This window comes from Ranitomeya imitator, chromosome 5 (genome assembly GCF_032444005.1).
Source record: "Ranitomeya imitator isolate aRanImi1 chromosome 5, aRanImi1.pri, whole genome shotgun sequence".
Lineage (NCBI taxonomy): Eukaryota > Metazoa > Chordata > Amphibia > Anura > Dendrobatidae > Ranitomeya > Ranitomeya imitator.
In genome coordinates, this window is record NC_091286.1 from 626,089,419 (window position 1) to 626,112,097 (window position 22,679).

Below are 22,679 nucleotides of genomic sequence, written 5' to 3' on the forward strand. Positions count from 1 at the left end.
TGCATGCATGCTGACTTTTGTGGGGGATTTCGGACAAATGCCCCGACGGGGACACAGAACGCAATGTGAAATCCCTTAGAGGGCTGAGGTGTTTTTGGAATTCGGTGTGCCCTTCACTGTTTAACCCCGCGCAGCACAGCTTTCGGCTACACCCAACTGGGCAGAACTGGACAATTATGTACCTGAATAGACGTGTGTTGAATTTCCACTGTACGGCGGGTGACTGGGGCGCTGCTGTGCAGAGAATCTGTAGTGCTGAATCACTGGTTGAAGGGTGTTCACATCCTTGCTAAATAAAGTCACTTTTTCAAATCTGATTATCCCTTTCAACCCAGTAATTGCACAGAAAAGGGAAGAATGCACATTGCTACATGATAAGCCGCCTGCAACAGTATGTCATATGGTAAAATCTGTCATGGTTGCAAATCACTATATTTATCAACAGATGTGAAATATTAACACAACTACCTTGACGATGGTTGATGGGCTAACACTATTTGGCCATATTTTGTGCTAAGCGTCTTGAGTATTTTTCCTAAATTTCAAAAGCCATTTTGCTATTCCCACTTCATGTATTTCACATTGACATGCTTTAACACAATTGAGTGCAACCATTTACGTATTTTGATATATAAGTTTCTTTTTTTGGTATGCACCTGTTCAGACTAGTTCTTGAAGTGCTGGTCAGTTTTTCTGTTATTTGTATTAACACAATGTTCCTGGCGACACGCAACAGATTAATATGTATTTTGAATTTTCTTCCTGTATTTTTGTCCTTTTCTTCCATGTAATCTGGTTTGTTCTTACACTCCAAAAAACATACCAGTAGTGAAAGGCATCCCAGTGTGTGTAAGAGCTCGGGCAGATGAGTATATAAAATGTAACTGTGGTTTTGACGGCACTTGTACCCATGTTATTCTATGGAGCTGTGCACACGTTCAATTTTTTTCCTCGAACCAATTGGTTTGAGGGAAAAAAAATCCCAGTAAGCACGATTTGACTCCTAGAATTGGATGGCACTTACCAATTCAAGTCTGTGGGTCTATGAAAAAAAATTAGACTGCACTCGAAGTCTCAGATGAGACAGACCCATTTAAGTATACGTGTGCACAAAAATATAGGATCCCAGATGGAACATCTGTGTGGCATTGTATTTATACGGATTCGTTTTTGTTATCGATTTAGGAAATTGTATATGATCACTTGTGTTTTTTAACGTAGATGTATGAAAAAAGATCACACACAGATGTAACATGGATGTAAAAAAAATGGACATAAGCATGGCACACAAATGTAACACAAAAGTAAAAAATACTGACATACAGATGGCACATGGATGAAAATCTGATGAAAATCTGAGTATTCAGGATGAAACTCAGACCTTTTTTCATAACTAAGGCTTCGTGCACACCAGCGTATGCAAAATCTTCCTTTCTAACGATTCTTCATATTTTCTCCATATTTTCATCCATTTGCCATCGGTATGTGCATGTTTTAAACATCTGTATGTCTATTTTGTATATCCTTAGGGCATCCATTTTTTACATGAACAATTTAATAGGAAATAAAGGAGAAATTTGTGTTCTCCTACTTCACAACCTGGAATTTCACTATTGTACTGAGGGTTTGCATCAGTTCATGTAAACGACATGCCTACAACTATGAACATTTGGCTACTTGCACAGTGAGCAAGTCTGTAGAAACCTGTTCACACCACCAAGACACTTGAAGACACAAAAGCGCACAGCGAGGTCAAAAATACTCTGTTGTAAAAAAGTCACAGTAAACAAGCAAGTGCTAGTCAAAAAATGAAAAAAATACAGGGTATTTACCGTAGTTAATACGTTTTTTTTTGCAAAAAAATGTATATTAAGCTGCTCCACCAATCGTCAAGGTATACCCATAATAGAGCAGTCCTATCTAATGTATATAATCCCTATCTGATGTATTTAAAAACCTGATCATCTGTATAGTACCTGTATAAGCAGGGTTCAGAGAGAAAATATCCATGTGGACATGCAGGATGGAACAGCTTCAATGCAAATGACCCACAGAGGAGTGGTGGACTCCCCAGTCTTGTAGAAAAAAAGAGAACAATTATAAAACCAAAAACACATGGGCTACTTGCACAGTGAACAAGTCTGTAGAAACCTGTTCACACCACCAAGAAACTTGAAGACACAAAAGCGCACAGCGAGGTCAAAAATACTTTTTTCATTTTTTGACTAGCACTTGCTTGTTTACTGTGACTTTTTTACAACAGAGTATTTTTGACCTCGCTGTGCGGTTTTGTCGGGCCGATGCAGCTTCGTGGCCTAATGTCTAGGCCTCTGACAGGATCCCACCCCTGTCAGGGACCCACTACCTGAGTGGAGCTCAGATAGCAGCTCACTGGGTGAAGCCCAGCCAGCGTCCGCCAGACTGGTGCTGCCTGGGTGAAACCCAGTCAGCTTCTGCCTAACTTCCTATCCAGACCACCAGTTTTACCTAATTGTGAAGAGTGCCCTAATAAATAGGAGCATAGCTCCCCCTGGTGGACTGGAGTATGAAATGTGTTGTATGCTTGTGGTACCTGGTAAAGAGATCTCCTTTATTGCCTCCAAACGTAACATCACCCTCCCCTAGAGGAGAATGGTATTACTGCAACGACCAGGACCCTGGGGCGCTGCACTTGCACGTGACATTTTTATTTGATACCATAAATTCAATTTATGCCTATATTTTTCTCACTTTGCCAGCTTAGACTATTTAGTGCTGATGCATCAGACACAGTTCGGATTAGACAAATATTTATAAACAGGTTGTAACATAACAAAATAGGTAAAAAGCCAAGAGGGTGGATAACTTTTGCAAATCACTATATCTTAAGAATTGTAACATATCAGTAAAAAAATGTATGACATACACACAGTGACCCGCATGTAATCCATTTTTTACGCACCCATTAGGAGAGTCTGATTCGGAATAAGGATCAGAGCTGTGCATGTTCTGATTTTTTTTTCATGCTCAGACCATCGGTCCGTGTGTAAAAAAATGTTCATGTGAACAACCACCTAGACTTGCAATGGTCCTTGTGCTGTCTGCATGCTTCCCATTTTGCAAATGGATGTTATACACTCGTCTGAATGAGCCCAAAGAAGGAATTTAGATTGTGAGCCCCCGTCCGGGGCCAGGAGATTAACAACACATCAATGCCATACAAACCTTACATGACTGTGTTAGTCACAAGCATTTCATCCATGATAAAAAAAATATTGAGTAGTTCGAAACCTGATCCTGCCTTGACAATGCGATAGTTAAATCTGAATTTTATTATTTTAAGCTATGATTGACCTTCCCCCTTCACATGGATGGTGGCCACGTCTCTGACTTTACGCACATTAACCTATTATCATCTTCCCAAATTGCCTTCCCTCTTCTCCGCCTCATCCCTCCATTCCCCTATTCCCTACCCTTCTTGTCTTTGTTCACACTCCTCGGCCGCCCTATACCTTTCTAGTTCATTTTCTTCTTGCATTATCCGGAATATCACCCATTGATTGGCATGCACAGTGACAAGTGTGTGCAGCTGCCGCACTCTCTCCCAAGGAGGGGGAAGCCTGGTTAAAGGGTCGTGACGTCACGCTGGGATTCCTGTCCTTTTCTCCTGCCAGCCTTGGAAATGCCAGTGCAACTTTCCACAGCACAGTGTCCGCTTGTGCCAGGTGGAGCCTTCACATCAGCCTGGGGAATCTGCTCCTGAATGCTTCAGTATTTGCAGCTGATGGCTGTGCTTTGGTGAATCAGGGTCTTCCTTCTGCAGGGACCACCTTGTTGCTCATTTGTTATCATTCTCATGCATCAATCAGCACAAAGACTGGGAAAGCTGTTCTAGCTGCAGATTTATGGAAAGAAACAGCCTCAATGGAATAATAGGCACCTACTGAATACGGAAACCTACCTGCTGTAGCTCCTATGCTTTGCTCATAGAACTTTCCTGCATGGCAAGCCTTTTGGAGACCAGAAGATCAACATTGATGCTTTCTCACATCCTTCCCTGATTTGTAGGATTTGCAGAAATACTCTAATACTCTGCAAACTTTCTGTTCGGACCAAAATTGTCCAATTTCAAATCAAAATGTTTGGAAGTTCCAGCTCCGAAGACCTGAATGGGAGTGGATCAGACTGCAGTGAGGAGGTAGAGATTATAGTCAATGTTGGGGGCATCAGGCAAATCCTTTATGGTGATATCTTAAGCAGGTATCCAGAAACCAGACTGGCAGAGCTAATGAACTGTATATCTGGGGGGTATGATGCCATCTTCTCACTATGCGATGATTATGACCCAGGGCAAAGGGAATTTTACTTTGATAGGGACCCTGATGCTTTCAAGTGTATCATGGAGGTATATTATTATGGAGAGGTGCATATGAAGAAGGGGATATGTCCTATTTGTTTTCAGAATGAAATGGAGTTCTGGAAAATAGACTTATGTTTTTTGGATGAATGCTGTAAAAGCCACCTAAGTGAGAAAAAGGAGGAATTGGAGGAGATAGCCAGGAGGGTACAGACCATCCTTGATGACCTGGGGGTTGACACAACAGAGAGTAGATGGAAAAGGTTTCAGAAGTATGTCTGGAAGTTCATGGAGAAACCAGAGTCCTCCTTTCCAGCCAGGGTCACGGCAGTTCTATCATTTCTCTTCATCCTGATCTCCTCCATTGTCATGTGTTTGGGAACTATCCCAGATCTTCAGGTGGAGGACTCTGAGGGGAACCATGTAGAGCACCCTACTCTAGACAACATAGAGACTGCATGTATCATCTGGTTCACCATGGAGTATGTCCTAAGACTCATGTCATCACCTAACAAGTTACACTTTGCCCTATCTTTTATGAATATTATCGATGTGTTGGCCATCTTGCCTTTTTATGTCAGCTTAATCCTGACGCACCTTGGAGCAAGATTGATGGAGCTGACTAATGTCCAGCAAGCAGTCCAGGCATTGAGAATTATGAGGATTGCTAGGATTTTCAAACTTGCCCGGCATTCTTCTGGTCTCCAGACTTTAACCTATGCCTTGAAGAGCAGTTTTAAGGAGTTAGGGCTCCTCTTAATGTACCTTGCTGTTGGCATCTTTGTATTCTCAGCCCTTGGATACACAATGGAGCAAAGCCATCCAGAAACTTTGTTCAAGAGCATCCCTCAGTCATTCTGGTGGGCTATCATCACTATGACAACTGTTGGGTATGGGGACATCTACCCTAAAACTACTCTGGGGAAACTGAATGCAGCTACAAGTTTCCTCTGTGGGGTGATAGCCATCGCTCTCCCCATTCACCCCATTATCAACAACTTTGTGAAGTATTACAACAAACAGAGGGTTTTGGAAACTGCTACCAAGCATGAACTGGAATTGATGGAACTTCATTCTTCTGGAGGAGATCTCAGAGGCTTCAGAAGTGACACATGCAGGTCTGAGGATGTGACGATGTGGAGTCACCTCAAAGCTTCCCACAGTGACACTTTCATTCCAGCATTGTCTAAGGAGAAACATCACAGGACAAGACTGCAGAGTTGCAAATAACTGGAGACAACACAATATAAGGACATTGGTGCAAGGAGCAAACTCCTCATCATCTGTACAGGTCATGTTACAATGGGAACATATAGACCTATCAGAAAAATAAACTAAAAAACAAGTGAACTGTTTGACATCTCCATGTGTGGCAGTCCTGTGGTATGTACCATGTATAATAAAGTGTGCCATGATACAACCTTGTGCTGGAGTCCTGGAGATTGTTGTACTTCACTATAGCTCTATGCGATAAAAGCAGCTTACAAGCAGCCCCATGTAAATCACTGATAATGTCATAATCCATAAGGATAGATGCAGCTCTGTTACATCTACCGATCTATAAAAAATGTTTTTCCACTTTTGGTGGGACATGTCTTAATTCTACATCTTTACATATGACTGGTATTTACTAGCTCTGCAATTTGCATAAAAATAAAATGAAAAAACAAATCTGGTAGAGATGACGTGAGATGTTTTGGTCATTGTAAATCATAAGCAGAAAAGTTCCAGTAGCATTTTCACAGGTGTGTAAAAGTTAAGGAAAGGTAACCTAATATTGATCTTTCTATCTGTCTCATATCTATCTATCTATCTATCTATCTCATATCTATCTATCTATCTGTCTATCTATCTATCAATTCAATATCTATCTTCCAATCTGTAATCAATCTTTCTATTTATCTATCTTTATCTATTTATCTATCTCATATCTATCTATTTATCTATCTCATATCTATCTATTATCTGTCTATCTATTATCTATCTATCCAATATCTATCTATCTATCTATCTACAGTATCTATCTATCTATCTATCTATCTATCTATCTATCTATCTATCTATCTCATATCTATCTCATATCTATCTATCTATCTATCTATCTATCTATCTATCTATATCTATCTATCTCTCATATCTATCTATCTATCTATCTATCTATCTATCTATCTATCTATCTATCTATCTATATCTAACTATCTATCTATCTATCTCATATCTATCTATCTATCTCATATCTATCTCATATCTATCTATCTATCTATCTATCTCATATCTATTTCATATCTATCTATCTATCTATCTGTCTCATATCTACTGTATCTATCCATCTCATATCTATCTATCTATCTATCGATCTAATATCGATCCAATATCTATCTATCTATCTATCTATCTATCTATCTATCTATCTATCTATCTATCTATCTATCTATCTATCCCATATCTTTTAATCTCATATTTATCTATCTCATATCTATCTCCTGTCTACACACACAGGTGCATTAATGGTGTATCTGAGATACATACAATATGTATTTAGGATAAGCGGATATGTTCTAGTAGTTGTGTTCTCTTGAACAAGGTATTGTTGCACAGTGATGACTTATCAATTTATATGACTAATGTGTGATTCCTCGAAAATAAGACAGGGTCTAATATTAATTTTGCTCAGAATGATTGGTTAGGGTTTATTTTCAGGGGATGTCCTATTTTTTTTGCCATGAACAGCAATCCAGAGTACTCCTCTTGTACAAGTAATAAAGATATACTTCTGCAATTAATTCATGGCTATCATTTGTGTATACGTCTTGCAGCCACATTTACAGTTAGGTAAAAAGTTTTCAGGGCGCCATTATTGATACTACCGTATACATTACCTGTACTGTATTACATGATAATTATATACTGTTTATAAAGATGTCTTGTTGTCTCCCTTAGGCTATGTGCACACGGTGCGTTTTTGATACATTTTTGCAGCATTTGAAATAAGCAAAAAATGCTATGGAATCCTTATGCTAGCTAATTCAATGACAATCCTTAAGTGTTGTGCACATGATCAGTAAATTTCGTTAAGTATTTGCATAACTTTTTTTTTCTACAGCATGTCAGTTCTTTGTGCGTTTCTGTAGTGTTTTTCACCCATTGAGTCATTCAAATCCAGAGCAAAAATGCAGGTATAAAAATGTTTGCGGATTTGCTGAGTTTCTGTTTTGCATTTTACCAGCTTCCTATGGTGTTTCCCACGCTGTCATCTGTGTGACAGCGTGGGAAACACCGGTGTGGTGGTTCTTATCAATGGTAATGCTATCGTTGGTTTGACCATCGGTCAGAGTGCTGTGGGGTCATGCTGTCAGATGTCAGTGTGACCTCGCAGCTGTGACTGTCACCTGCGGTAACGCTACCGTCTGCACTGTTGTTCAGAGCGCTGCGGGGTCATGCTGTCAGATGTCAGTGTGACCCCGCAGCTGTGACTGTCATCTGTGTGACAGCGTGGGAAACACCAGATCGGTGGTTCTTATCGGCAGTAATGCTGCCATTTGCACTGTTGGTCAGAGCGCTGCGGGGTCATGCTGTCAGATGTCAGCGTGACCCCACAACTGTGACTGTGACTTGCAGTGGTGATGTGTGGTAAAAAGCATACCACAGGTCAGCAGGCGTGGGCTGATGAGACTACTGCTCCCATCCGGCTACGTCTGCTGTCACTGATAACAGTGATAGCAGGAGCTGCTGATAGGAGACGTAGTCTCATCTGCCTGCGCCTGTGCTCGCAATTGAAAAAAAAGTAAAATAATTACATACACATTCACGTAAAATTATAAAACAGGTATACTCACTTAATGCCAAATCCCCAACTCCTTCATCTCCTAGAAATAATGTAAAAGAATAAACCAACATATACTCACATGTCCGCAGTAGTCCACGTAATCTCGAGTGTCCCACAGCGTACTCATATGTAGAACAGTCACCTCGGGAGATGTGACTTCTCTACCCGGCCGCCGGCGATACACTGATAGGAGGTAATCACTCCCACAGTGTATCACTGAGCTGCTGTGAGGGAGTTCACTAGAGTTCATCAGCTGATCAGCTCTGGTGCTCTCACTTATGGCACCGCTGCGTGAGAACTTTCTCACGGAAGCTCAGTGAAACACTGGGAGAGTGATTACCTCCTGTCAGTGTATCGCCGCTGTCTTTGAGAACAGTCACATGAGTGACTGCTCTGAAAGTGATCAGGATCATCATGGGACATTATGGATTACCTTCTCTGCGGACAAGGGAGGAATATTGTGGTTTATTGTTTTATTTTTGTTACAGAAGACGTTGGCTTCGGTGGATTAGGCGTTCGGTGAGTATGGTTTAATTAATATTCATTAAAGGAGTCTGTGTCATTATTTCAAATAAAGGACTTTATTCTGGGTATCTGTGTTTTTATACAATATCACTATGGGTTAAATAAAAAAAGAGTAGTAACAGTCACAGGGTGGATCAGGACAACATATTATGCTAAATAATTACATATACAGTACAGACCAAAAGTTTGGACACAGCTTCTCATTTACAGATTTTTCTGTATTTTCATGACTATGAAAATTGTAAATTTACACTGAAGGCATCAAAACTACGAATTAACACCTGTGGAATTATATACTTAACAAAAAAGTGTGAAACAACTGAAATTATGTCTTATATTCTAGGTTCTTCAAAGTAGCCACCTTTTGCTTTGATGACTGCTTTGCACACTCCTGGCATTCTCTTGATGAGCTTCAAGAGGTAGTCACCGGAAATGGTCTTCCAACAATCTTGAAGGAGTTCCCAGAGATACTTAGCACTTGTTGGCCCTTTTGCCTTCACTCTGTGGTCCAGCTCACCCCAATCCATCTCGATTGGGTTCATGTCTGGTGACTGTGGAGGCCAGGTAACATACATAGTAACATAGTAACATAGTAACATCTGACGTAGCACCCCATCACTCTCCTTCTTGGTCAAATAGCCCTTACACAGCCTGGAGGTGTGCTTGGGGTCATTGTCCTGTTGAAAAATAAATGATGGTCCAACTAAACACAAACCGGATAGAATAGCATGCCACTGCAAGATGCTGTGGTAGCCATGCTGGTTCAGTATGCCTTCAATTTTGAATAAATCCCCAACAGTGTCACCAGCAAGGCACCACCACACCATCACACCTCCTCCTCCATGCTTTATGGTGGGAACCAGGCATGTAGAGTCCATCCGTTCACCTTTTCTGCGTCGCACAAAGACACAGTGGTTGGAACCAAAGATCCCAAATTTGGACTCATCAGACCAAAGCACAGATTTCCACTGGTCTAATGTCCATTCCTTGTTTTCTTTAGCCCAAACAAGTCTCTTTTGCTTGTTGCCTGTCCTTACCAGTGGTTTCATAGCCGCTATTTTACCATGAAGGCCTGCTGCACAAAGTCTCCTCTTAACAGTTGTTGTAGAGATGTGTCTGCTGCTAGAACTCTGTGTGGCATTGACCTGGTCTCAAATCTGAGCTGCTGTTAACCTGTGATTTCTGAGGCTGGTGACTCAGATAAACTTATCCTCAGAAGCAGAGGTGACTCTTGGTCTTCCTTTCCTGGGGCGGTCCTCATGTGAGCCAGTTTCTTTGTAGCGCTTGATGCTTTTTGCCACTGCACTTGGGGACACTTTCAAAGTTTTCCCAATTTTTCGGACTGACTGACCTTCATTCATTTTTTAAAGTAATGATGGCCACTCATTTTTCTTTACTTAGCTGCATTTTTCTTGCCATAATACAAATTCTAACAGTCTATTCAGTAGGACTATCAGCTGTGTATCCACCAGACTTCTGCTCAACACAACTGATGGTCTCAACCCCATTTATAAGGCAAGAAATTCCACTTATTAAACCTGGCAGGGCACACCTGTGAAGTGAAAACCATTCCCGGTGACTACCTCTTGAAGCTCATCAAGACAATGCCAAGAGTGTGCAAAGCATTCATCAAAGCAAAAGGTGGCTACTTTGAAGAACCTAGAATATAAGACATATTTTCAGTTGTTTCACACTTTTTTGTTAAGTATATTATTCCACAGGTGTTAATTCATAGTTTTGATGCCTTCAGTGTGAATTTACAATTTTCATAGTCATGGAAATACAGAAAAATCTTTAAATGAGAAGGTGTGTCCAAACTTTTGGTCTGTACTGTACATGTAGAAAGCAATGCACATAAGCAATGTAACTTAAACAGGTAGGACAATCAGTCACTTGTTTGTACCAAGACTAATTAGTTCCACCTATAACTATCACCATGTTTAGTACTAGCGTGCATTGCTAAAAACCATTACAATGTATCAGACATAAGTAGCATAAGATATGCATCAATAAATCAAGGGTTAATTACCCATATTGTGTCTCCTCTTGTCCACGATATGACCGCAAACCCGACAAAGCGAGGAAGCGAGTCTTTATACTTGCGAAATGTGCGTCGGGTGTGCGGTCACGTGGACAAGAGGAGACACAATGTGGGTAATTAACCCTTGATTTATTGATGCATATCTTATGCTACTTATATCCTATTATATATCCTATTATATGTATTTGTATTTAGTCTATGTAATAAATATCTACCCTTAATAAAATATTTATGTTTTGAGATACATTATGACTCAAGCTCTCCTCATATTTAATTGATCTCTTTGAGTCTGTATTTTTTATATATTTGATTGTGTGTTTATATATACTGGTGACCTATATAATCAATATCACTATGGGGTTACTAATAGGTGATAAAGGTGACATCAACCCCACAAATATGAACTCCACTTGCCACCGCTACAGGGCAAGTGGGAAGAGTGAGGGTTAGCGCCAGATTTTGCGCATCTTATAGATGCGCCTTTTCTGGGGCGGCTGAGATCTGATGTTTTAAGTCTAGGTGGGGCCAATATCTTTGGCACCTTCCTAGGCTATCAATATCAGCCCGCAGTTTTTATAGGGGGACCCTATGTCAATCTTTTTCTTGGATCCCCATGTAAAGTAGCCAGAAAAGGCTAAGCAAACAGCTGTGAGCTGTTTTTAATAGCCTGGGAACCTTTATGGCTAGTGGCTCCTTCCCAGAAAATTAATATCAGCTCTCAGCCATCTGCTTTCCCTCTGCTGGTATTTAAAATTACGCGGGAGCCCGTGCAATTTTTTTTTTCATTTTTTTCTTTAAAATTAACAGTTGCTGTCTTGTTACAGCCTATGTAAGTTCATTCTGTAAACACTGGTACATAGGCTAGTGACAATGGGTGTGTTGTTTTGTCTGTGGGTTTGTGTTTACTTATCAGCTTAGTAATGAGGGTGTCCAGCTGACACCTTTTCATTACTAAAGGTACCATTACACTACACGACTTACCAATGATAACGACCAGCGATACGACCTGGCCGTGATTGTTGGTAAGTCGTTGTGTGGTCGCTGGGGAGCTGTCACACAGACAGGTCTCTCCAGCGACCAACGATCAGGGGAACGACTTCGGCATCGTTGAAACTGTCTTCAACGATGCCGAAATCCCCGGGTAACCAGGGTAAACAACGGGTTACTAAGTGCAGGGCTGCGCTTAGTAACCCGATATTTACCCTGGTGACCTGTCATGATCCCAATGGCAGGGGATCACAAAAATGACAAGCACAGATACAAACAAGCTCTAGGGCGATGGAACCTGAGCTGACCGCGACCCTAAACCTAACACACAAATAAAAGTAGCCGGGGAACGTGCCTACGATGATCCTAGACGTCTCGCTCCAGCCGAAGATCTAACTTCCCCTATCAGAAGAAACACAGACCTCTCTTGCCTCCAGAGAAATACCCCACAGCAAATAGCAGCCCCCCACATATAATGACGGTGAAATGAGAGGAAAGCACATACGTAGTATGAAAACAGTTTCAGCAAAATGAGGCCCGCTAAAGCTAGATAGCAGAGGATACAAAAGTGAACTGCGCGGTCAGCGAAAAACCCTTCAAAAAACCATCCTGAAATTACTTGAACTCATGTGCCAACTCATGGTACATGAAAAGCAATTTCAGCCCACTAGAGCAACCAGCAGCAGAGAATCACATATCTGCAGGCTGGACTAAAAACCAAATTAAGCAAAACACAAAACAGGAAAATCCAAACTTAGCTTGTCCAGAAGGTTCAAGGAGCAGGGAGCAGAGGTAACAAGACACACTGGATACATTGATAACCGGCGAGGAAATGCCAGCAAAGCCAGGTTAAATAGGAAACTCCCATATGCTGATGGAACAGGTGGAACCCAGAAACCCAGGAAAGACAAGTCACCCAGTACCATCAGTAACCACCAGAGGGAGCCCAAAAACAGAACTCACAACAGTACCCCCCCCTTGAGGAGGGGTCACCGAACCCTCACGAGAACCACCAGGGCGACCAGGATGAGCCCTATGAAAAGCGCGAACCAAATCATCAGCATGAACATCCGAGGCAACCACCCAAGAATTATCCTCCTGACCATAACCCTTCCACTTGACCAAATACTGGAGTTTCCGTCTGGAAACACGAGAATCCAAGATCTTCTCCACAACATACTCCAATTCTCCCTCCACCAGCACTGGAGCAGGAGGCTCAAGCGAAGGAACAACAGGTACCTCATACTTCCGCAACAACGACCGATGGAACACATTATGAATAGCAAACGATGCCGGGAGATCCAAACGAAACGACACAGGGTTAAGAATTTCCAAGATCCTATAGGGACCGATGAACCGAGGCTTGAACTTAGGAGAAGAGACCTTCATAGGAACAAAACGAGAAGACAACCACACCAAGTCACCAACAAGAAGTCGAGGACCCACGCGGCGACGGCGATTAGCAAACTGCTGAGCCTTCTCCTGGGACAGCTTCAAATTGTCCACCACATGACTCCAAATCCGATGCAACCTATCCACCACCATGTCCACTCCAGGACAATCAGAAGGTTCCACCTGACCAGAGGAAAAACGAGGATGAAACCCCGAATTACAAAAGAAAGGAGAAACCAAGGTAGCAGAACTAGCCCGATTATTAAGGGCAAACTCGGCCAGCGGCAAAAAGGTAACCCAGTCATCCTGATCAGCAGAAACAAAACACCTTAAATAAGTTTCCAAGGTCTGATTAGTTCGTTCAGTCTGGCCATTCGTCTGAGGATGGAATGCAGACGAAAAGGACAAATCAATGCCCATCTTAGCACAGAACTTCCGCCAAAATCTAGACACAAACTGGGATCCCCTGTCAGAAACGATGTTCTCAGGAATCCCATGCAAACGAACCACATTCTGAAAAAACAGAGGGACCAACTCAGAGGAGGAAGGCAACTTAGGCAAGGGTACCAGATGAACCATTTTAGAAAAGCGATCACACACAACCCAGATGACGGACATTTTTTGAGAGACAGGGAGATCCGAAATAAAGTCCATGGAAATGTGCGTCCAAGGCCTCTTCGGGATAGGCAAAGGTGACAACAATCCACTGGCCCGAGAACAGCAAGGCTTAGCCCGAGCGCAAACCTCACAAGACTGCACAAAAGAACGCACATCCCTCGACAAGGAAGGCCACCAAAAAGACCTGGCCACCAAGTCTCTAGTACCAAATATTCCAGGATGACCTGCCAACACAGAAGAATGGACCTCGGAGATGACTCTACTGGTCCAATTATCCGGAACAAACAGTCTCTCAGGCGGACAACGATCAGGTTTACCCACCTGAAACTCCTGCAAAGCACGTCGCAAGTCTGGGGAGACAGCAGACAAAATCACCCCATCCCTAAGGATACCAGAGGGCTCAGAATTTCCAAGGGAGTCAGGCACAAAACTCCTAGAAAGAGCATCCGCCTTCACATTCTTTGAACCTGGCAGGTATGAAACCACAAAATTGAAACGAGAGAAAAACAGTGACCAACGAGCCTGTCTAGGATTCAGACGCCTGGCAGACTCAAGGTAAATCAAATTTTTGTGATCAGTCAAGACCACCACACGATGTCTAGCACCCTCTAGCCAATGACGCCACTCCTCAAATGCCCACTTCATGGCCAAAAGTTCCCGATTACCAACATCATATTTCCGCTCAGCCGGCGAAAACTTTCTAGAAAAAAACGCGCATGGCTTCATCACTGAGCCATCGGAGCTTCTCTGTGACAAAACCGCCCCCGCTCCAATCTCGGAAGCATCAACCTCAACCTGAAAAGGGAGCGAAACATCTGGCTGACGCAACACAGGAGCAGAAGAAAACCGGCGCTTAAGTTCCTGAAAGGCCTCCACAGCCGCAGGAGACCAATTAGCAACATCAGCACCCTTCTTAGTCAAATCCGTCAAAGGCTTAACAACACTAGAAAAATTAGTTATAAAACGACGATAGAAATTAGCAAAACCCAAGAACTTCTGTAGACTCTTAAGAGATGTAGGCTGCGTCCAGTCACAAATAGCCTGAACCTTGACGGGATCCATCTCAATAGTAGAAGGGGAAAAAATATACCCCAAGAAAGAAATCTTCTGGACTCCAAAGAGACACTTTGAGCCTTTTACAAACAAGGAATTGGCCCGCAGGACCTGAAACACCTTCCTGACCTGCTGAACATGAGACTCCCAGTCATCAGAAAAAACCAAAATATCATCCAAATACACAATCATAAATTTATCCAGATATTCACGGAAAATATCGTGGATAAAGGACTGGAAGACTGAAGGAGCATTAGAAAGTCCAAAAGGCATTACCAAATACTCAAAATGGCCCTCAGGCGTATTAAATGCGGTTTTCCACTCATCACCTTGCTTTATTCGTATAAGATTATACGCACCCCGAAGATCAAACTTAGTGAACCATTTAGCCCCCTTAATACGAGCAAACAAATCAGTCAACAATGGCAAAGGATACTGATATTTTACGGTAATCTTATTCAAAAGACGATAATCTATACAAGGCCTCAAGGAACCATCTTTTTTGGCCACGAAAAAAAAACCTGCTCCCAAAGGGGACAAAGATGGACGGATATGTCCCTTTTCCAAGGACTCCTTAACATAATCCCGCATAGCAGTATGCTCTGGCACTGACAGATTGAACAAACGACCTTTAGGAAATTTACTGCCTGGAATTAAATTTATAGCACAATCGCAATCCCTGTGAGGAGGAAGCGAACTGAGCTTAGGCTCCTCAAAAACATCCCGATAGTCAGACAAAAACACAGGAATCTCAGAAGGAGTAGATGAAGCGATAGCAATCGGAGGTGCATCATCATGAACCCCCTGACAACCCCAGCTTAACACAGACATTGATTTCCAGTCAAGGACTGGATTATGAGTTTGTAACCATGGCAGACCAAGTACTAGAACATCATGCAAATTATACAGTACCAGGAAGCGAATCACCTCCTGATGAACGGGAGTCATACGCATGGTCACTTGTGTCCAGTACTGAGGTTTATTCATAGCCAAAGGTGTAGAGTCAATTCCCTTCAAAGGAATAGGGACTTCCAGAGGCTCCAGACTAAACCCACAGCGATTGGCAAATGACCAATCCATAAGACTCAGGGCAGCGCCTGAATCCACATAGGCATCGACGGAAATGGATGATAATGAACAAATCAGAGTCACAGACAGAATGAACTTAGACTGTAAAGTACTAATGGCAACAGACTTATCAACCTTTTTTGTGCGTTTAGAGCATGCTGATATAACATGAGCTGAATCACCACAATAAAAGCACAACCCTTTTTTCCGCCTATACTTTTGCCGTTCACTTCTGGACTGAATTCTATCACATTGCATTATCTCAGGTGACGGTTCAGACGACACCGCCAAATGATGCACAGGTTTGCGCTCCCGTAAACGCCGATCAATCTGAACAGCCATAGTCATAGACTCATTCAGACCAGCAGGCGCAGGGAACCCCACCATAACATCTTTAATGGCCTCAGAAAGGCCATCTCTAAACTTTGCAGCCAGAGCGCACTCATTCCACTGAGTAAGTACCGACCACTTCCGAAATTTTTGACAATAAATTTCTGCTTCATCTTGCCCCTGAGAGAGGGCCAACAAAGCTTTTTCAGCCTGAATCTCTTGGTTAGGTTCCTCATAGAGCAAACCCAATGCCAGAAAAAACGCATCCGCATTAAGCAACGCAGGGTCCCCTGGTGCCAATGCAAATGCCCAATCCTGAGGGTCACCCCGCAGGAAAGATATAATTATCTTGACTTGCTGAGCAGGGTCTCCAGAGGAGCGAGATTTCAAAGAAAGAAACAACTTGCAATTGTTCCTAAAATTCAGAAAACGAGATCTATCTCCAGAAAAAAACTCTGGGACAGGAATTCTAGGTTCAGACATAGGAGCATGTACAACAAAATCCTGTATATCTTGAACCTTAGCGGCAAGATTATTCAGGCTGGAAGCCAAACTCTGGACGTCCATGATAAACAGCTGAGATCAGAGCCATTCAAAGATTAAGAGGAGGAGGAAGTAGCCAGGCTGCAATAAGGCTAGGCAGCAAACTCTGAGGGAAAGGGGGAAAAAAAAAAAAAAAAAAAAAACTTCCTCAGACTACTTATCCTCCTACTTCAGCCAATACAATTAACACTTTGTGGGCCGGTTATACTGTCATGATCCCAATGGCAGGGGATCACAAAAATGACAAGCACAGATACAAACAAGCTCTAGGGCGATGGAACCTGAGCTGACCGCGACCCTAAACCTAACACACAAATAAAAGTAGCCGGGGAACGTGCCTACGATGATCCTAGACGTCTCGCTCCAGCCGAAGATCTAACTTCCCCTATCAGAAGAAACACAGACCTCTCTTGCCTCCAGAGAAATACCCCACAGCAAATAGCAGCCCCCCACATATAATGACGGTGAAATGAGAGGAAAGCACATACGTAGTATGAAAACAGTTTCAGCAAAATGAGGCCCGCTAAAGCTAGATAGCAGAGGATACAAAAGTGAACTGCGCGGTCAGCGAAAAACCCTTCAAAAAACCATCCTGAAATTACTTGAACTCATGTGCCAACTCATGGTACATGAAAAGCAATTTCAGCCCACTAGAGCAACCAGCAGCAGAGAATCACATATCTGCAGGCTGGACTAAAAACCAAATTAAGCAAAACACAAAACAGGAAAATCCAAACTTAGTTTGTCCAGAAGGTTCAAGGAGCAGGGAGCAGAGGTAACAAGACACACTGGATACATTGATAACCGGCGAGGAAATGCCAGCAAAGCCAGGTTAAATAGGAAACTCCCATATGCTGATGGAACAGGTGGAACCCAGAAACCCAGGAAAGACAAGTCACCCAGTACCATCAGTAACCACCAGAGGGAGCCCAAAAACAGAGCTCACAACAGTTACCATTGTGATAGTAAAAAAAAAAAAACACTACATACTCACATTCTGATGTCTGTCACGTCCCCCGCCATCAGCATCCCGCACTGACTGTGTCAGCGCCGGACGTCACCGCTGTGCTCTGCTTTACGGCCGGCGCCGACAGTCAGTGCAGGGAAGCTGACGGCGGGGGACGTGACAGACATTGGAATGTGAGTATGTACTGTTTTTTTTTTTTTTACTTTTACAATGGTAACCAGGGTAAATATCGGGTCGGGTTACTAAGCGCGGCCCTGCACTTAGTAACCCGATATTTACCCTGGTGACAAGTGAACACATCGCTGGATCGGCGTCACACACGCCGATCCAGCGATGACAGCGGGTGATCAGTGACCAAAAAAAGGTCCTGATCATTCCCCAGCGACCAACGATCTCCCAGCAGGGGCCTGATCGTTGGTCGCTATCACACATAACGAGATCGTTAGCGGGATCGTTGCTACGTCACAAAAAGGGTGATGTTGCAACGATATCGTTAACGAAATCGTTATGTGTAAAGGTACCTTAAGCCTAGAGCTAGGTGTCAATGACAGCTGCTGACACCAAGCCCTAATCCCATTACCCTGATGCCACACTGAGTCATCATGAAAAAGGTGGTGCTGAACCAAGAAATTACATCACAAAACTTTTTTAAATATATTTAGCTAAAAAAAAATATTCATTGCTGTACAATTGCCAACACATGCAGAAACCTTGCCGAAATTTCTGCAAGCAAATACTCAATGTGCGCACATAGCCTAAAGTTCCTCTCTGCTGGCTGAAATTTTTTTATGGTCAATGTAAAAAAGTAAATATAATATGTAGGATGCTAGCAGGTGTGTAGGATGCAGTGACACACAGGACGCAGAACAAGGGTTAACAGGTTCTTTATGTATAAGAACAGTAATGGTACAAGCAGGGGGGTAAAGGATGTGATAGGAGGAAGGGGGAAAGTCAAATGCACAAGAATATAACATGTTAACTTATCACTCTCTGTGTGCTGGAGGAAGGCGGCTGGAATATCCCACGGCGGCACCTCAGGCGGCGCGAGATGTCTCCGATCCGGTCCCACTTTCTCCTTGCGACGACGAATGCTCCGGGTTCTTCGGCATGCGATCTCCTGATCATTGCGCATTGTGGGGCAGAAGTGATGGTTGGCGGCACAGAAGAAGAAGAAGCAGAAAGTTCAGTAAGCAAAGCCGCAGTAGGAGCACACAGTCCAGTGGACACAGACACAGGCACGGGCCAGTCCTCAGCAGGCACCACAAGGATGGGACTAAGTGGTGCCTCTGTGGTGGTGAGCAGAACAAAGGTCCATAATCCATCCTGGTCACTACCCGGTGAGGAAGTCTCTCTGGGCTGATGGTAGGACGTGTCGGCAGTCTGGCTAGGTGAGAGTATAGGCACAGCTAGCGGGTGTGGATCCGTGAAGTGGGAATTAACCATCTTACTACTTACAAGCTTGGTCCCCGCCAACTGTCCCGTCTTCCCGCTCAAACTGCTATTTATGTTGGAGCCGCCCCTATCAATCAGGTGCGCTGAACTGCTCCGTTCCACAATCTCTTGCCCCTGAAACACTGGTGACAGTCCCGATGGTTCCGGCCCAGATACGCAGGAGAGACCGTTAGCTTGGCTCTCCACCCTACAAATGCAGCAGTACAGATAGTGTAAACCCTTCATCAAGGAAAGCAGACACCCCCAAGAGACTCACACACTCACCAGACCCCTTAGACAGAGCACAATTAGTGTTGTGAAAGTGCCGATGGTGGACAGGCTCTGTCTCTGTCAGATTCCTTGTGTTCCAGCTGCGCTCCACTGCAGCCAAGTGTAGCGTTTAGCTCCCCATGGTGATCGGAAGCAGCCACAGTGCTCGGGAATGGAGTGCAGCCAGCGGTACTACCAAATCTGTGTATGACAGCCCAACCCTTATTACCGTATTGTGGGGGTCTTTTGACTGTGATTTTTTGGGGGGTGTCTGCTTTCCTTGATGAAGGGCCCTGCTGTATTCTATTCACGTTTTTTTTTTTTACATGTATACCGGTAGCTGCCTGGACACTTTTTTTTATTGAACTGTCGCTAGAGTTTATTTTTGGTGTAGGGCTTATATTTCAAGCATACTCCAAAGATCCTGAAAAATCAAACTAGGGCCTATTTTCGGGGTAGGTCTTGCTTTCTAGGAAACATGGTATTTTGTTTATTATTATTAGTACAAAATATCAAAATTATATATATTGTGTGAACGTGCGTGTTTACATAGTTTTTTGTTATTTTATTTTTATTTTTTCAATAATTTTCTGTTTTTATCCATCTTTTATGAACTTAACTACTCTATTTGGTCTTTTCTGAGCTACAAGACTAAACGATGTAAAATAACAACAAAATGCCTGTCATTACAATACCCTAAGGTCATATCACCCAGCTTTTCACAGACCCTAGATAACATAAATCTATATTTTTCCCGTTTGTTCATGACTGTACAGATATATCAGACTACCAGGATCTGTGGAAAGCTCGGTGAGTTCCATGCACTAGGGTAATGGAGGATGAGCCCGGATAACCCAGAGATATACTACTCAGGTCTTTCCATAGCATTTGTTTTTTATTGAGCAGTTGTGTTTAATCAACCATTCAGAAGAGCCATGCCTGGACAACTCCTTTAAAGGGGTTATTCGAGACTTTAACATTGATGGCCTATCTTTAGGATAGGGCATCAATGTCTTATCAGTGGGACACCCGGCACTACTACCGATGTCAGCAGCAGCCGGAACTGCTTAGCACAGTTCCAATGATTGTATAGTGGCCTCAGTCGGGCATTGTGCATCCCCCCCCCTATTCAAATCAATAGATCGTGGATGTGCAGTACCCGGCCATGGCCACTATACACTAGGTGGAGCTGTGCAGCTTCGTAACTGAGCAGTTCCTGTAATCACCAACACTGGAAACAGCTGACCGTCGGAGTGCTGAGTGTCGCACCCCTACCGATCAGACATTGATGACTTATCCTAAAAAGAGGTCATCAATGTTAATGTCTCTGACAACCCCTTTAAATATTACTTACACTCCCCTATCCAGTTCTGTGTTTTCACCTTATCCCCCGATGTCCGTTAATGTTGACAGAACTGAAGCCAATCACTGAGCTCCGCAAAATATCAAACATATATAGGTTCTTTTTAATTTAAGTGGTAAAAAAAATCCAATGTTCAATTTTTTTTTTAAATGGCTCCATTTTCTGAGATTCGTAGCGTCTCCATTTTTGGGATCTGGGGCTGGGTGTAGGCTTATATATTGCGTGACAGGCTGACATTTGTATTCATACCATTTGGGGTCACATATGATCTTTTGATCGCCTATTATTGCATATTATTGCAATGTTGCGGCAACCAAAAAAACTTAATTCTGGTGTTTTGATTTTTTTTTCTCAGTACACCGTTTACCGATTGGGTTCATTCTACTTATATTTTTTCTTTTATTTATTATATTCATTCTTCTTATATTTTGATAGATTCTGAACTCAGTGATACTATTTTTTACTGTTTTATTTTGAATGGGGCAAAAAGGGGGTGATTTGAACTTTCATCATTTTTTTAAAAAAAACAGGTTTTTTTTTACTTGCTTCAATAGCCTCCATGGGAGACTAGAAGCTACAATCATCCGATCGCCTCTGCTTCACATAGCAAGGCATCAGCGAGCGCTGTTATGTGTAGCTAAAATGCTCATCTGCTGTGAGTGCTGGCCACGGGGCGGTGCTCATAGCAGATTGGCAATGACAACCACAGGGATCTTCTGCAGACCCCAGGTTGTAATGCCAACCTATTGGCGCCCCGCGTTCATGTGACACAGGCGCCAATGGGCGGATTAGTGATGCTCTTCTGGTGCGGCCATGTGAAATGCTGCTGTTGGAGAATGCCAGCCGGTTGATCGTGATTCCACCCGCAGCTGATAGGGGAAAATGTCAGCTGATGAAATCAGTTGACATGTGCCGGAAAACATGCGAGCTCAGCTTCAGAGCCCACATGGAATGCAGGGACATGAACTGTTATATACATCATAGGTCGTGAAGTGGTTGCTAAGACGCCTAACCTATAGACACAATTTTTTCACTAGCATAAAATATAATGTTTCACAAAAAAAACAATCTTGGAATCACTTAGATATGTTGACAGCATTCCAGAGTTATTACCAAGAGTTATTGACCTTTTCCGCCACCTGTGCACTGCAGTACAGTACTATGCTCTCACCAAGGCAGAGAAGTATGCGTGCACAGGAGTGCGGTGCCAGGGAACCTGTGTGGATGATGCATTATAGAATGCTGTATATAAGCCCTGAAATGTGATGGCCATATTTTATATCAGCCAAAACTGCTGACAGGTTCACTTTAAGGCCACCACACACATTGGAATACTGTCTGAACCCGCCGATATCGACAGATTCAGCTGATGTTCTAATGTGTACGGGGGGCTGGCCAAACAATATTCGGGGGAAATATCAATTGCACATGTCCGATTTCAGACTGCTGATTTCATTGTTCTCCCGGAGATAGGCCAGCAGCTTTCACATAGAAAACAAAGGAGCACTTGGCCGAAACATTATTTGACTGACTGGCAACTAATGTGTATGGCCAGCTTTAAAGGGGACTTGTCATGTTGAATAATGCTATTAACCTGCAGATATGGGGCTAATCTGCAGGTCAATAGCATTAGAAACGTGTCAGGCTGCTGTACTGAAAGCGCACCTCCCAGGAGAAAATTAACTGCTCCTCATGAGAGCTGCCGGCTTTCAGTCATGCAGTCATGCTGTTGTGCCTACTGTCGCTCTTTTTGTCATGCTCCAACAAACAATAACTAACAGCCGACTTTGGATTGATGCAATGCAGATCCAGATGTCAATGAATGTATCGGGGCATGCTTATGAAACGCCCCCAGACACAGGGCCACGGGGTACTCGGTCCGGGGTTGTCACGGTGGCTAGACCCGGCCAGAGACCCTGCTAAGGAGCG

General features: G+C 43.1%; 1 protein-coding gene across 1 annotated transcript; it reads left to right on the forward strand.

Annotated features, from left to right (window-relative positions):
• The first annotated feature begins 3,502 nt into the window (after positions 1-3,502).
• On the forward strand, positions 3,503-6,007 carry KCNF1 (potassium voltage-gated channel modifier subfamily F member 1). Its single transcript, XM_069728097.1, has one exon. The coding sequence runs from the start codon at positions 4,118-4,120 to the stop codon at positions 5,564-5,566; it is 1,449 nt and encodes a 482-aa protein (XP_069584198.1). The 5' UTR covers positions 3,503-4,117; the 3' UTR covers positions 5,567-6,007.
• Positions 6,008-22,679: the final 16,672 nt, after the last annotated feature.